We start from the raw sequence: 15200 nt of genomic DNA on the forward strand, positions 1-15200 counted from the left end.
TGTATTTAATCAGTAATTATTATATTAGATTATATTGCATATATCATTTTTTGATATGTGTTTATTGTTTAATTGTATGATTTGTACCATTTTCTAGTTTTTACATTGATTTGTTGAACACGTGCTAAAACCGGTACTGTCTCTTTAAGAAAACCAGCATTTCTGTAAAGAGATGGGATTGTAGTTCATTCCCTCATTAAAGACGTTAAGTACCCCTGGAGTCGTGAGTTTGAAGGGTGTGCTGAGTGACTCCAGCCAGGACTCCTAAGCAACCAAATTGGCCCGGTTGAGTCACATGGGGTAACCTCTTCGTGGTCACTATAATGTGGTTCTCGCTCTCGGTGGGGCGCGTGGTGAGTTGTGCGTGGATGCCGTGGAGAATAGCGTGAAGCCTCCACATGCGCTACGTCTCCGCGGTAACGCGCTCAACAAGTCACGTGATAAGATGTGCGGATTGACGGTCTCAGACGCGGAGGCAACTGAGATTCGTCCTCCACCACCCGGATTGAGGCGCGTCACTACGCCACCACGAGGACTTAGAGCACATTGGGAATTGGCCATTCCAAATTGGGGAGAAAAGGGGATAAAAAAAAAAAAAAACGTTACGTATACAGTCTTGTACCTTTGTGTTTATGTCCGATTTTCAAACACTTTTTTGCTTCAAATCAAAGTGTGTAAAGTGGTGATTCACCTCAGAGCTGGTTCAAGGCTTATAACTCATTTCTGAAGACTTTTAAGAAACCCAAATGGAAAAAAAAATAAATGGGAAAAAATATTCCGGAACCAAAATGGCTGTAAAGGTGGATGGACACCTGGGCAGACTTTGGTGTATTTACAAATCTCTTTGCTTCAAGAAAAATCTGAGATGCAGAATACTTCTCCGTTTGCTCTCTATTTAATCTCATTGCAGTTTAGGAGAAACAACTGAGATATTCAAAGAGATCTCATTTGTGATTTCTCTTTCCTCTGGTCAGATGCACTGCAGATGTCTGTGTGTATTCAATGTGTGTGTGTGTGTGTGTGTGTTGTAAAGACCCATTTTGACCCCGGGAGAGGCAGGTGCAGTGTACCGTTACCACAGAGAAAGAGTAGGGTATGTTTTTTTACGAGTTTGAAAACATTTTCAAGGTTAGCAGAAACCCCACAGACCAAAAACGAACTAAAGGAAACCCCAGGGATGAGCTTTTGTTGGCCCGACATACACTCAGTGAAATGAGGAACAATAGAAATTGGGGAGCGAGCTGCAGAGGATCATTTTTCATGACATGGCTTGGCCTTTAGCAGAGAAACATCTGAAAGAGCAATTTCACAAATATGATTAATGACGATAATAAGGTCAAATGGTTATCATTTATAGATGCAGAGAATTGCGTGTTGTGTGAAGAAAGAAAACTGATTGACTACGCTTCTGTGAAAGTAAACACTGATAGCAATTCAACTATGAACACAGTCACAACACAATTAATCCACTTTCACTGAATGCAGAAAAGGAAAAGTCTTTTCATCAACACAAATAACCTAACTGTATCTCAATAGTATTATTTACTGTGTTATCTTTCTGAATCAGTTTACAAATCATACCACTCTGATAATTTAGTTTTCTATATGAACTCCTTCACTCATTATATACTTACTTCTTACGTTCTATAAGCTTTTAAGCCATGCATATGCTAGTGCACACCTAAAATGCTGCTAAATTTAAAATGTTTTTGGACCTTTTTAATATTAGGTGTCTTTAATAACCATGTGCTTACGCACTTGATACAATGTGCTTATTATGCACATAGACCTACATGTTGTTAGGTTGTACTTACATTTAAAGTACCTGCATTTAATTACATCTGTAGTTACACTGTTAACCTTACCCCTAATCCTAAACCTAACCCTTCCCTAATCGAAACACTACCTCTATACCTACCCGTTCCTCAACCTCAGTCACAGCAAATTTACTGACTAGTAAGTAACAAATCATGTTTCATGGCTTTGACATAAACTAAAGCCTATTGGCCATTTTAATAAAAGAAACAAGCCCTTCAGGATGTCTTACCCAAGCTTCCTTTTGCGATAGAAAATCTGTCAAAACAGGAAAGAAAATCGCATTCATCAAGCCAGTTTGCCTTTAACATCGTTTTTTTCAGCGTTGGCCTGCTGGTGCAAATAACGACGGTATCAAGGCTAAGATATGAGAGAAAAGAAAAGAGAACAAAAGTGAAGCAAAGCCCAAAAGAAAGCGAGCGAAGGAATGGTGGGAAAAGTGAAATACAAATGAGAGTAGCACTTTACGACAACTGACATTTTCATGAGCAAAAGGTTATTAATCTGATCACTCATTGTTTGGAGAGATAAATCGGGAACTGTCATTGCTGCCCGCAGCTGAAAAACATGTTTTAGTAAAATCAATAACTCAAATGAAGATTGTTCAGACATTTGCAGTAGATTCAGAGTTTTCAGTAGATCATCTGTTGCCATAAGAGACTTCTTGGTGGATGATATATGATTAAACGGTGGATGATGACTGGGTTAAACACTGGATTATTGAAAACATTCCCTCTCAAAAATTCATGAGGTTGTTTGTGTTTCCATGTTTTTGGGTCCCAAAGGACAGACTTCATCGAGCTATAAAATATGGATGGAAGACTTTTGTTTGTTCTTCTCAAATCACTGCGTTTCTCTTGTCAAACGCACATAGAACCGATGGCACGGGTCCCGTCCAACATGGGGCGACCCGAGCCTCAGCTTTACCTGAGCTCTTTGAACATTTATATTCACAAGACAGCAGCTGCACTTTCCTCCTGCTTTATTTATTTATTTTATTTCCATTTTCATTTTCCCCCTTTTGTTCCCTTATTTTTTTCCCCCTTCTTTCTTTCATTTTCCATTTTAAAGTATATTATTTTTTTATCCTCTTCAAAATCCTGGACCCATTTGACACCATCAGAAACAGCCCACAATAATCCAAAATGTGGTTTCTCCTGAGCTGAGATGAAAGGAGGGAACACACACACACACACACACACACACACACACACACACACACACGCTGCACTAGACACTTGGCTCTGTGATATGGCAGGGTTGCTTTGGGATAGCTTCAAAGCCCAGTGACATAAATTCATAATAGCAGCACAGCTCTTTTTGCCAAAACGGAGCTGTTGTTCTTCTTTGGAGAGAGGCTTTAGAATATGTGTATCATGGGGGTGCCGTCCTCTTGATCAGGCAAATGGAAAATTCACTCGTTTAGCCAGCTGGTTCCCATTCTCTCCGACGAAAGCAAGAAGCATTCTTTTATATAATTCATAACTTTGTATTTCAGTGGTGAACTTTACCGCACTGTTTGCTGCACCAGTAGACAGGAGCACCGCTGTGCAACTGATGAATCGACAGCAGAACAGCAAAAAAAAAATACATATTTTAGCATAGAAAGTTTTAGACGTGAAGAGAGAGAAAGACTGGGCTCCAAGATTTTCAACCACAATGGGAGAAAGGTGCCACAAGTTGTTCCTGGCAGGCTACTTACAGGCTGTTTGACCTAGTTTACATCTGGTATTAAGATGTGTCTTGGGTTGTCTTGGGTGATCCGATCACATGTGGTCAGGCGAGACATATCGCTGTTTACTCCTGTGACCACTAGTGTTCGGATTTTGACGGGAGGGTCTATGATTTCATGATGACATACAGTACATAAATAACTTTGTCAGTGTGTTACTGCATGATAATAAATGGAAAAAAGTCATCCAAGACAAGTAAAGCATGAAAAACCGGCATGCTGTTTCTCCCAGATGAAGCTGAAATTTAATCTAAGCACAAACTAACGCTTAAACATTTTGAGCAGAATTCACAGTTATTTTAGTGAAGTACCTGAGCTCCAGATCAAGCGGATATTTCCTTTTAATGCCGCACATAACTGGCAAAGTTAGACTCTAGTTTTAGCACAGCAGTTGATTGACAGGTAAGAGGTGGTGCCTCACTTCTGTCTGGGACACATACAGGATGGATTAGCGTTTACACCTCAAATGCAATATGGTCACATGCATTTTTGACTACCTTCGTATGTGGTTTTTGTGATTAGATCACAAAACATTTCGGACCACGTTTATACCAGTATTTAGCGATGACCACATGTGATCGGATCACCCGAAATGCATATTAATACCAGGTGTAAACAGGGTGTATATGTTTAGAATTAGGGATGTGGGTGGGGTTAGGGCCTCTGCTGCCTGCCAGGAACAATTCCAGGCACTTTAGCACAATGGGTGAATTTCAACACTACTTTTTATTGCATTGGATATTGGATAGAGGGATATTCCTACAGTTCAGTGACATCCCCAGCCATTTGGCCGAATATAGAGTTTAGCATTTCTTATACAAAACTAAAAATATTTGCCTGCAGAATGCAGCAATTGACCAATTCAAGTCAAGTATTTGAGAAACATATGTTCTGAATGGATGAATGTCCAATATCACCAATGAACATGTTCTTGTTAAAAAAGAGTGTGCAGCTAGTTGTTAGTGGCCCAGTTTTGGTGGGTTTGGAGTTGGTGACCTTTGCTGCAAAAACAAAATTCTGTAGGAAACTGTATGGCTATACCGCTGCTGTTTATTGACTATTGTTGGCAATCATCTCTCTTTAACAATTATATTTCTCTCTTTTTTTCTTTGTAGAGGAGGATTGTTTGAATTGCACGGACGAGTGTCGAGTGCTGGGTCACTCTGACCGTTGCTGGATGCCCCAGTTTCCTCCAGCGGGGGCCGGAGGAGCAGGAACTCCCCAAGCTGAGGACACGGACTACCGCACCAATCTCTTTGTCCCGGCCGGCATGGAAGCGGTTGCCATTGAGACTGAGACTTACGAGACGGTGTGCAATCCCAATGGCAAAAAAACTTTCTGCACATTCGGTAAGGAACGTCGGGACCACACCATCCTGGTGGCGAATGTTAAACCTTACCTAAAGACCAAACGTGCCCTCAGCCCTCTGTTGCAAGAGATCCCCTCGGCCTCATGCAGTCCCACCAAGGGTTATAACACAGGCTCGCCCTGTTCCTCGGCCAAAGGCGTGGGTGACGGTGCGGAGGGCAAGCCTAGCACCAGCCATTACGGACCCCCAGATGGACAGTACGTCTCCCCCAACAAGCAGAACAAAGAGCAGCGCTTCTCCACCCTGCATCCCTCTGACCCGGTGGCCAAAGTCCTGGCTGAGGCTCGTTCGAGGATCAGCCAGGAGACGGCGGTGGAAATGGACTGTGTCTTGGCACAGGGGGGAGGAGAGATGGGTCGTGGCACCATGGATGCAGACCATGTGGTCAGGGACATCGACAAACTGCTGCAGGATTGTCGGGAAAACGAAAACACCTCTATCAGAAAGTGAAACGGTTCCTCTCGCACTTTGAATGAACCAAATGGACAAGTGAGGCACTCGCTGAGAGAGTGCGGTACAGATGGGACAAAACATGAGTACTTTTGACACATGAGCAAAAAGCGGTTGGCTTTTGTTTGTCTGGACACCGCGAGGGAATTGTTGACCTTTCTGGTTTCTAGCAGGCTTTTCTTCTTCTTCAAGTGCCCACCAGCTTCAAACTTGTTCTTACAGTGATGTCTTTTTGTCACTGAACCACAGATGGAGCGTACCGCCCCTACCGGCCAGAGACTTTAGGAGGGGTAGACGAAAATGCTTTGTTCTGACAATCGCAGTTAAGAGGGTGGGGTTTATCGAACGCCCTGAAACGATCGGAGACACTCTCTCTTTACCTTTTAATGTCTTTGTAATATCAGCATAAGTGCAAATGATATCAGAAAACTCTAAGGTGGGGGTGTGTGGGGCGGGTTGATTATGAAATGTAACCATTCTTCACCTGTCATTTCTAGCCATATGTGTAAACTGTGTCCTCCTACATGTATTCGTACATATGGAACATTCCAGAATGGTGAACCTGTTACTCTCACTTATTGGTCCTCTGTGTGATCCCGTCATCTGTCTTCTGCTTTCCACTACTTTTAAAGTGACTATCCACGTGTCTGACGTTACGTTACAACAGTCACTCTCTCTTGTATATTAGGGACATTTTTCCTCAGCTGTGAAAAGATATATCTATATATACATATAGATAATTATATATAAATATATGAACTTATGTATAGTGTCCAGATAACAATGAAAATATTTATACATTTTGTAAAAAACAAAAAACAAAAGGGTGCACAGGATCAAAACGCAGTTAAAGATATTTATTAAACTGCAAAGGACACTGTTTCAATTTCAGAAAAACCTAAACAAAACATGAAGAAAAAAAAAAGTGAAAAAAGGAAATGTCCCTTCACATTGTCACATATACACAAAATCATTAAATGTGCAAAATGTATCCAATTTAATGTGTTTACATCAAAACGACATATTTTTATTGATTTTTCTGCAGTTTCTGTGCATTTGAGCCAAATTGTTATGTGTAAAAGAGCTATATTGTGTATTTTATTAAATTAATATATGGTTGTGTTGTAATATACCTGGGCTTATATTGTACTTTGCAACTGATGCCTTTGTAGTTGTCAAACTCTATGAGTTTAATTTCCATTCTGTTAATTCTCTCTTTCTCACGTGCTTGTTTTGCTTGGAGCTGATCGACTCGCTGCTGTACGTTTGGACAGGCTGTGTTTTTTTGGAATACAAAGACTACTTGCTGAGCCAATTGTTTTTGTCTAAAAGAAACAAACCTCTACAACAGCCACACACGACTACAGTTGGAGTAATTTTATACAATACAAAAACAAAAACTGTTCAACTGGGCAGCTAATTTTTAATTACAATGATTTTCATTGTTTGTATTTATTTAAGGGTTGGTTTCTCTTTTGATATTCCTAAACCTGCCACACAGCATTGAGTCCCTTGTGACCGTTCAGTGGTATAGTCGCTTTTAGGCCATTTGTAGTATAGTTCAGTTGACTGCAGAGGGATGAAGAATGTGCTATTCGGTTTGTAAGAACCAAAAACAGTTTTCCCCGAGGAGTTCTTGTGCTATATAAAGTTTTTTCCAATGATTAACCCAATCAGAAGTCATATATTTTTTAATTTGTTTATTATTATTATTATTTTTATCTTATGTTCTATTCCCTCTCAATGCATAAAACAACAGTTCATTTTCACGCTGTTGTTGTGATATTGTTTTCGGCTTTTCTACTTAAAACAGCTGAATAGTGGGGGCCTGGGTATCTCAGCGAGTATTGACGCTGACTACCACACCTGGAGTCGCGAGTTCAAATCCAGGACGTGCTGAGTGACTCCAGTCAGGCTTCCTAAGCAACCAAATTGGCCCGGTCGCTAGGGTGGGTAGAGTCACATGGGGTAACCTCCTCGTGGTCGTGATTAGTGGTTCTCGCTCTCGGTGGGGCGCGTGGTGAATTGTACGTGGATGTTGCAGAGAATAGCATGAAGCCTCCACACGTGCTAGGTCTCCGCGGTAACGTGCTCAACAAGCCACGTGATAAGATGCACGGATTGACGGTCTCAGACACGGAGGCAACTGAGATTCGTCCTCCGCCACCCAGATTGAGCACTATGAGTCACTACGCCAGCATGAGGACTTAGAGCGCATTGGGAATTGGGCATTCCAAATTGGGGAGAAAGTAAAATAAAATAAAAAAAACAGCTGAATTGTAGCACTACTGGTAGAAGTTACAATTTATCCATCAAGTTTAGCTTTTTCTAAACAATGAATATATATATATATATATATATATATATATATATATATATATATACACACACACAGTATATTCCCAGGCACAGCAATTATTTATTTTTTGCACAAGTTTATTTTTAACAGTACCCAGGTTAGAGATTGCAGAAAGGAGGGGTTTTTCTTTTCTGCGAGGAAGTGAAAGAGCAGCATTGTGTTCATATCTAAATCAGGTTTTATGTTTTGTTTTTTTTAAGAAACAGTGACAAGTTTGACATTCAACACACTCGACACTCGACACATCCACAACAAATAACAATACACAGCACTGCGGTTGGTGTCTCAGATCTCGCCATGGCGTCTGACACAAGCGCTTTTTATTTTCTACTGAGTCGATTCTCCATCACCAGCACACTGCCACGATTCAGTCTGTTTCATTTACATGAACAGCGCCTTCAAGAGACATCAAGACTCTTAAGAGCGCTTTAACCCAAAGCCAGACAGTTAGAAATAACTTCTGCTTGTCATTCGTCTCACTTTGGTTTTTTTGTTGCCATTTCTTTTGCCTGTGAATGTGGGCCGATCACCAGTGGATGTCTGTGTGTGGATGTGAGAGAGCTAGTGTGCATGACTAAAATGATTGTATTTTTTGTCCCCAAATTCCAATCTGTTCACTATGACCGTGTGTCATTACTGCCTATGTTCAGAATACTACCATACTACTCTTTCTGCAGAATATAGTATGGGCACAGTATGCAAATTTCCTGTATACCCGTGATGACCTACTACTAAGCATTTGTGCAATATACAACACTTTAAGCACAGCAGTAGGCAGTCGGTGTGAAGAATGAACCAGAAGTAACATCAAGCATGGTTTTTACCTGGGGCTGTTGATATAACGTGAATTTAATGTGATTTATTAGCTAAAAAAAAATGAATCAATGCAAGTAAGCATCCTGACCCGAAAGTAAATTCCATAATAAAAGTATGCCCATCAGAGAAAAACAAGCTTGAAATACATATAACTTAGTGTTTTTACGAGCCACATCAGCAGGGGGCAGTCTGTGCGCTAGATTAATTTGAAAGTTTCAACTGCTTCTACTGTCCTAAAAACGCAACCTATGATGCTGAAAACCAGTGAGATGCTCCAAAAGTGTCTGTCAGACTTATATGTACATAGACCGAAAAATATAATTTAAAAAATCACAGCTGGAATGCAAGAATGGAACAGAAAAGGACAGATTGACAAACTCAAAAGTAACTATGATATAAAACAAACAATATATTGATTGCTAAGGCTCTTTTTTGTATTATTTAAGCAACGCTTTACTCATCTCCCACAATAATATTTAAATGTTATGTATAATATATATATATAATTTTTATGTATTATTTATATTGAATTAACTTTATTTGGGGGCATCATGCTGTATGTGATATATGTGATTAATTGCGATTAATTTGATGACCACTTTCTAATGTGGCAATCTGCCAGGGTCACAAGAGGCCCCCAGATTCAGGAAAGTCTCTAGCAATGCCCGTGCATAAATATAGCTTCAGCTTATGTTTAATATGCCAGCCTTGTGAGCTATTCGCTGTCTAATGGACTATAAGTTGCTGAGGTCAACACATATTTTGAGATCCAGCATAAAGCAGTGTTTCCTCATTATTGTATATTTACACTCAGTAGGCATGGAAAGAGATTAATTGCAGTGTTAGTGAGACAGGGGTATCAAAGTCTAATGCTTTAATCCATAATTGAACAAGATCTTATGCATTTCCCTCACCTCAAACGCGTGCGCATACACAAACGGCACCACTTTCTGCAACCGGTGAAAAGAAACAAGGCGTACATTGTATGGATGAAGCTGCTGTTGTCTAAGGCTGTATTCTGTGTGATCTATTTGGTAACAAAATTACATTAAAAACAGATATCTCTTATTAATAGACATGTCTCAATGCCTCCTGCTTGTCTGTGAAATGTATGCCGACACACTTAAAGACACATAACTGAGAACTCAATTGGGTATACTATGAAAGAGCAATTCTTAAAAAACCTCTGTTGAGGTTTTTTTTCTTTTATCATCAAACATTAATGCAAGGAAATTATATTTATACAACATATCCCACATCCGCAGTGGGTTTTCTGTAGTATACATTTCGTATTTGCTGTTGCTTTTGGGTTAAAGGAATCTGTGTTTTTTTTTTTGCTGAACATGGATGATATCTTTAAAGTTTAGCTCCGGGCTAATGATTCTTAATTTATCTCATTACTTCACATTTCCACCACTCAGAGAGATTAAAGCGCGGAGGTAGCCGACAGGCACGAGGCAGGCGGCGGTTTAAGTCAAGCACGAGGATGCTCAGAATCGCAGCGATGGCACTTCTGCTCCGTTATCTGCTCCAGGCTCTCGGCCAGAGAAACCTACAAGCAGTTTTAAACACGACAACAGCTTTGCTAAAATGACAGACACGGCTTAAAACTTAAATATCATCCCTCTGTGCATAATGCGGGGTGCTTTTCTGGCCCATTGACGATAGTTGTTTTCGCTCGCTTGAACAAAAGGAATGGTTTTGGTTTCAGGTGGCCAGGAACATTAAGCTAAGCAAAAAAAAAAAAAAAAGGATCTATTTTGACAGTTACTTTTATAAGGAAAGGAATAAAGAACAAAGCCAAGCCAATCCGTGGGTCAAGGTAACTTACACACTTTTATGCTAAAAATAAACATCCAAATCGTACACAATAATGTACTGAATGACTTCCATATCCACCATATCATGTACCATGTATTTCAATGGTACTCCAAGGTAATTCAAAGAATACCATGACAAAGAAATGCATTGCGGTAACACTTCACAATAAGGTTGTATCGTTAACAATAGTTAGCTACTTTACTTAAAGGAATATTCCGGGTTCAATACAAATTAATTTTAATTAAGCTTAATCGACAGAATTTGTGGTATAATGTTGATTACCACAACTCTAGTTTTTTTGTAAGGTCTGGGACGAGTGGAAATAAATGTTTGTGGTAATCAACATTATGCCACAAATGCTGTCGATTGAACTTAACTTGAACTGTACCCGGAATATACCTTTAATGTGAACTAAGAACAATCAATACTTTTACAGCACTTATAAATATTGGCTAATGTTAATTTCAACATATACTAATACATATTTGCATTAAAAGTTGTATATGTCAATATTACTTAATGCATTATGAACTAACATAACTAACAATTGTACAATTAGTCATTTATAATTATTTAAATAGAACTATAATTAATCATAATATCATTCATTATTGTTATTGTATCTGAGGGCCGTTCTCACAAATATTTAAATACAGTATGTGATTTATTGCAATACATTTTATTAATTAATCAGCATATCATGTAATCAGTTGACAGCCCTAAAATTAACATTAACCAAGATTAATACATGCTGTAAAAATACTGTTCACTGTTAGTTCGTGAACTGTAATGCATTTAATGTTAACAAATAGACCCTTATTGTGTTACTGGTATTGCTGTGGTACCATGTCCAAAAATAACATGGTAGTTTCATAGTCCATTTTTGTTGGTATATGAAAGACCTCTCTCAAATAACAGGTTTTTATGCATTTTACGACTATTAGTTGCCATTGCTAAAAATATCTGCAGCTGAATTCAATTGTACACTGATATATAAGTAGCCCCCTTAAATTAAACACAAAAGTAACTCACTTTCAGGTTCTAAGCCAATTAAGAATTTCATGAAAATGCAGAATGTGTGCTACAATATTTATTTTTTAAATAATGTTGAATGAAAATGAAATTCCATCTCTTATCTTGTATTTGCCTTAATTTGCAGGCGCATTTCATTTGCGTTTCTTGTTTGTATAAATCAGTAGCTGGGGGGAAGGTATTAATTAATGAGAGGGAGAAATAAAGTCTTTTGCGCAATGCTTTCATGTGCCAAGCTCATTTAGCTCTGAGCTTTTTTCTCCGGGTGCATGAACACCGTAAGCTCTGTAGACAGACCTTTGGCTAGACTTAAACACCGAGGCAACTAACAAGCATCACTATATGACTTGTTCAAGAAATGTGTAAATTTACCAGATATTAACCACCTAGTCTAGCTAATGAATTTATCAAAATAAGATAAAGTCTTAGTAGTCCACTTGGAAGAAAAAGACCTTGTTTCGAGAGCCAAGGTGACCACACCAAGAACATGCTAACAAAGAGTACTGAAAAACCCATGTCATCAAACTGCTGTAACAGAAGCAGCGGAAAACCGATCGGCCTCAATGGGAGGGAATCGAAATCTGCATTCATGGCCTTCGGTGGCAGCAAAGTGTGCTCAAGTGAGACCTTGATTAAACAAGATGATCCTTTGGTGGAAAGACGTGCCTTGATTTGCAGTAGAAATGATAAATGATATCTCTCCAGGCATCAGAATTAACCAATGGCAGAACAGAGATGGACAACAGCAGAAAAAAGTTCCAATTACCAATATCAGATCGTCACGCAGCGGCCATGTTGTTTTTTTATTGGATTAAGTGAAATGTCAGGCAGCTAATTAGAGAAGTCGAGCTCAAATCTGCCTGGGAAAAGCAGGGGCGCCATATCCCCAACATTACATTCAAAAGGTTAATCTTCAAACCCTTCGAAAATACCGTATCCTGAGAGTGTATGGTGCACTTTCTGTCTCTCTGACTATCAGTGTTCATGGTTTTGCTCAAAAGACTTCCAAGAATCCATTAAAAACACATCAGTCTTTCTCTTCAGTCTGTGCATGTCCCAATTTGCCTACTTCTAGTAAGCAATAAAAGGTAAGGTACATACTTGGAGTGTATAGCTAAGGAGTATGCGAGTGTTTCGACAAATTACCACCTCATAAAATTGTCTAGATACTGCAACAGTTGCGTGGAAACGTTAGCATCTAGTTAAAACTCATTATGGATCTATGGGTGATTTATTTATTTTTTTTCATTGTTAAATTGCTTTCTTGTATCCCAACTTAATATGCACAGCCAACTAATAAATCCATTCATTGTTTGATTGATTTACCCAAAAAGTGTAAAACTAGTCATGCTTCCATCCAAGTTAAGAATTCAATTGATGTGAAAAAATTGGAATACTGTTTAAAATATATATATATATATATATATATATAAATAAACAGCGTTTCCATTCCATGTGTTCAAATCGTCAATTCCGGGGAAAGTGGTGCAAAATGGAAGTTTTGTTCAATGTAATAAATTACTTATGTTTTAGAGTGACTAAAGAGAGACAATTTTATGCATATTTTGTAGATTTTATTTGCATCTTGCCAGCAATTTTTATGCAATATTCCGAATTTGCAAAAAAATATGTGTATGGAAACCCAGCTACTGTAATCAAAACAATGCAGTTTATTTGAACATTTCGAACAGCCCAAAACAGCAACATTGACTCGACCAATGGCATGAGTTTGGGGTGGGAGTATTTGTTTTTTGACCAATGGAAGACAGGGGGAAGTGTTCATTTAAAATAAATAATGATATTTGAAATTCCATTTGGTGATGCTAGTGGTGCAGAAATGACACATTTCACATTTTCATTCATGTGCCGTATGAATGTAATAGATGCACTGACGTGCACAGAATGGGGGCAGTAGGGGCGCAAGCCCCTGCCCCTTTCGTTCACAAATATAAAGGTGTCCTTTTGGTCGTCCAGAAAAAGGGGACACATTTTAATAATTAAATTAAAATAGTTCAATAAAACAAAATTAAAATCTCCTCATAATCTCACAATAACAGTAACAATGCGTTATGAGATTTCTTTGTAAATCATGGAAGTATTAAAGAAAATTAAGCGGAGGTGCCTTTAATAGTGCACAGATTGGGGGCGGATACCAATCACAAGTGATCCTCCTTATGCCCTACTCACTCCGAACTGCAGTTCTTGAAGTGGGTACTCTGAAGGAAACATGGCATTACTGTGTGAATATGCCCTTCGCTAACAGTCTTGTGGAAGGGCCCTCCGAGAAAAGATTCATTTTCTCACTTTCGTTTTGAACAAGCTTTCGAGTGGGGTCCCCTCCCGCAGGAGTGCCCTTCAAGGAAGCAAAAAATGCAGTTTTGAATTCGCCTTGGAGCATTGAAGTGCCGTTACCTCAGACGAGTAACAGGTCAGAAAAAAAGTCCACTCCATTTATTGTGTTGTAAGTTCATCAAAAGAATAACACTCGATTGCTACCGCATTTCTGACATTGCGTACCACTAGTGTAGACAGATTTATTCATTATAATGGGAGCGGTTGCATCACTTTCAGTGATATAAGTTATATTTGTTTTATAGAATATTAACATAAACTGAAGGAGCTGTCAGGTTCAGTCAAAGTCAGTTTGGTTTTGTTAAAACTAATAAGCCATTAGACTAATCACTTTCAGAAAAATACCATTAGGCTTCCACAGTACCGCAGCTCCCTATACGCATATTACGCAGTCTGCATAGGGCACCAACTCCCTACGGGGGCACCATCATACCCTGCCTAGGGGGGCACCAGAAACTCCACTGCTGCCCTTCCTTGCAAGTTATACATTATTCAAGGACCCGGTAACATTCACAGAAAACAGTTGATCGCCTCGTGCTCGCACTTTCTCACCGCGCCATCGTACCATGCACCATGTTACTAGGGTAATGCCATGGTACTGAATGATTGATCATGTTCATATTTCATGATATTCTCATGGTACTCCAAGGTACTTTAAAAAATACCATGGTTTTATTATGACAAAAACATGGGGTTATCACAGAGCATATCTGAAAATAAACAAATAAACAAGTGTAGTACCATGGTGCTTTTAGTGAGAAATAGAATAGGTACAGTATATATTAGTCCTAATAATATTAGCTTTAGAAAATACACCCAACACATTATCATCCGGGCACATTTGGCCTCCAAGTTTGAATGTACTATGATTTCGGATGCACTAAGTCCTCTTCTGCATACTTTTTAGGACGGATAACAAGTGAGAATACAGGGGTGCACTCTGTCTTACCGACTTGTCAGATGTCTTTCCACCAATTTATAAATTTGTTTAAATGTTCAGCACTTCCTGTGATGGGGATGCAAAACCGCTGAACCTGAGGGCTGTTATGACTTCCTTCTCCACCCGATCATTCACCCACCTGACACACACACACACACACACACACACACACTAACCATCCGTAACAAACAGAGCAAGCACCCCAGCCTTCTATTTTTTTATGCTTTTGTTTTACGGACTTTAAACGACACCCACAAATGTTCTCCAACACACACACACACACACACACACATATTCTCACACATCTGTTTAGTGTAAAGATTGTCTCTCCCTTAAACAAAGCAGCATTCACAAAATAATGACTCCTGACAGGCCCATAGATGTGAAGAATCGCGTGTGCCGGAGAAAATGAAAAGGTCAGTAGGCAGTGAGGAAACTTAATATGAAGTAGACATATGCCATCCAATGGATTATCACCATTAGCAAAGAGCAGCAGTGCTCGCCGCTGCAAAAA

At 39.2% G+C, this 15200-nt stretch overlaps 1 protein-coding gene and 1 long non-coding RNA gene across 3 annotated transcripts in view; both read left to right on the top strand.

Annotated features, from left to right (window-relative positions):
- Nucleotides 1–6676, top strand: part of LOC127428086 (protocadherin-17-like) — a 103576-nt gene extending 96900 nt beyond the window's left edge. Inside the window, exon 5 of the mRNA XM_051676157.1 lies at nt 4663–6676. Within this exon, the coding sequence (XP_051532117.1) occupies nt 4663–5366 (704 nt within the window). The 3' untranslated portion in view covers nt 5367–6676. The remainder of the gene's footprint in view (nt 1–4662) is intronic.
- The window catches only part of LOC127428108 (uncharacterized), a 646769-nt gene that overhangs the window by 204271 nt on the left and 427298 nt on the right, over nt 1–15200 (top strand). The window lies entirely within an intron of this gene.

The sequence above is a fragment of the Myxocyprinus asiaticus genome, chromosome 37 (genome assembly GCF_019703515.2).
Source record: "Myxocyprinus asiaticus isolate MX2 ecotype Aquarium Trade chromosome 37, UBuf_Myxa_2, whole genome shotgun sequence".
NCBI classification, from domain to species: domain Eukaryota; kingdom Metazoa; phylum Chordata; class Actinopteri; order Cypriniformes; family Catostomidae; genus Myxocyprinus; species Myxocyprinus asiaticus.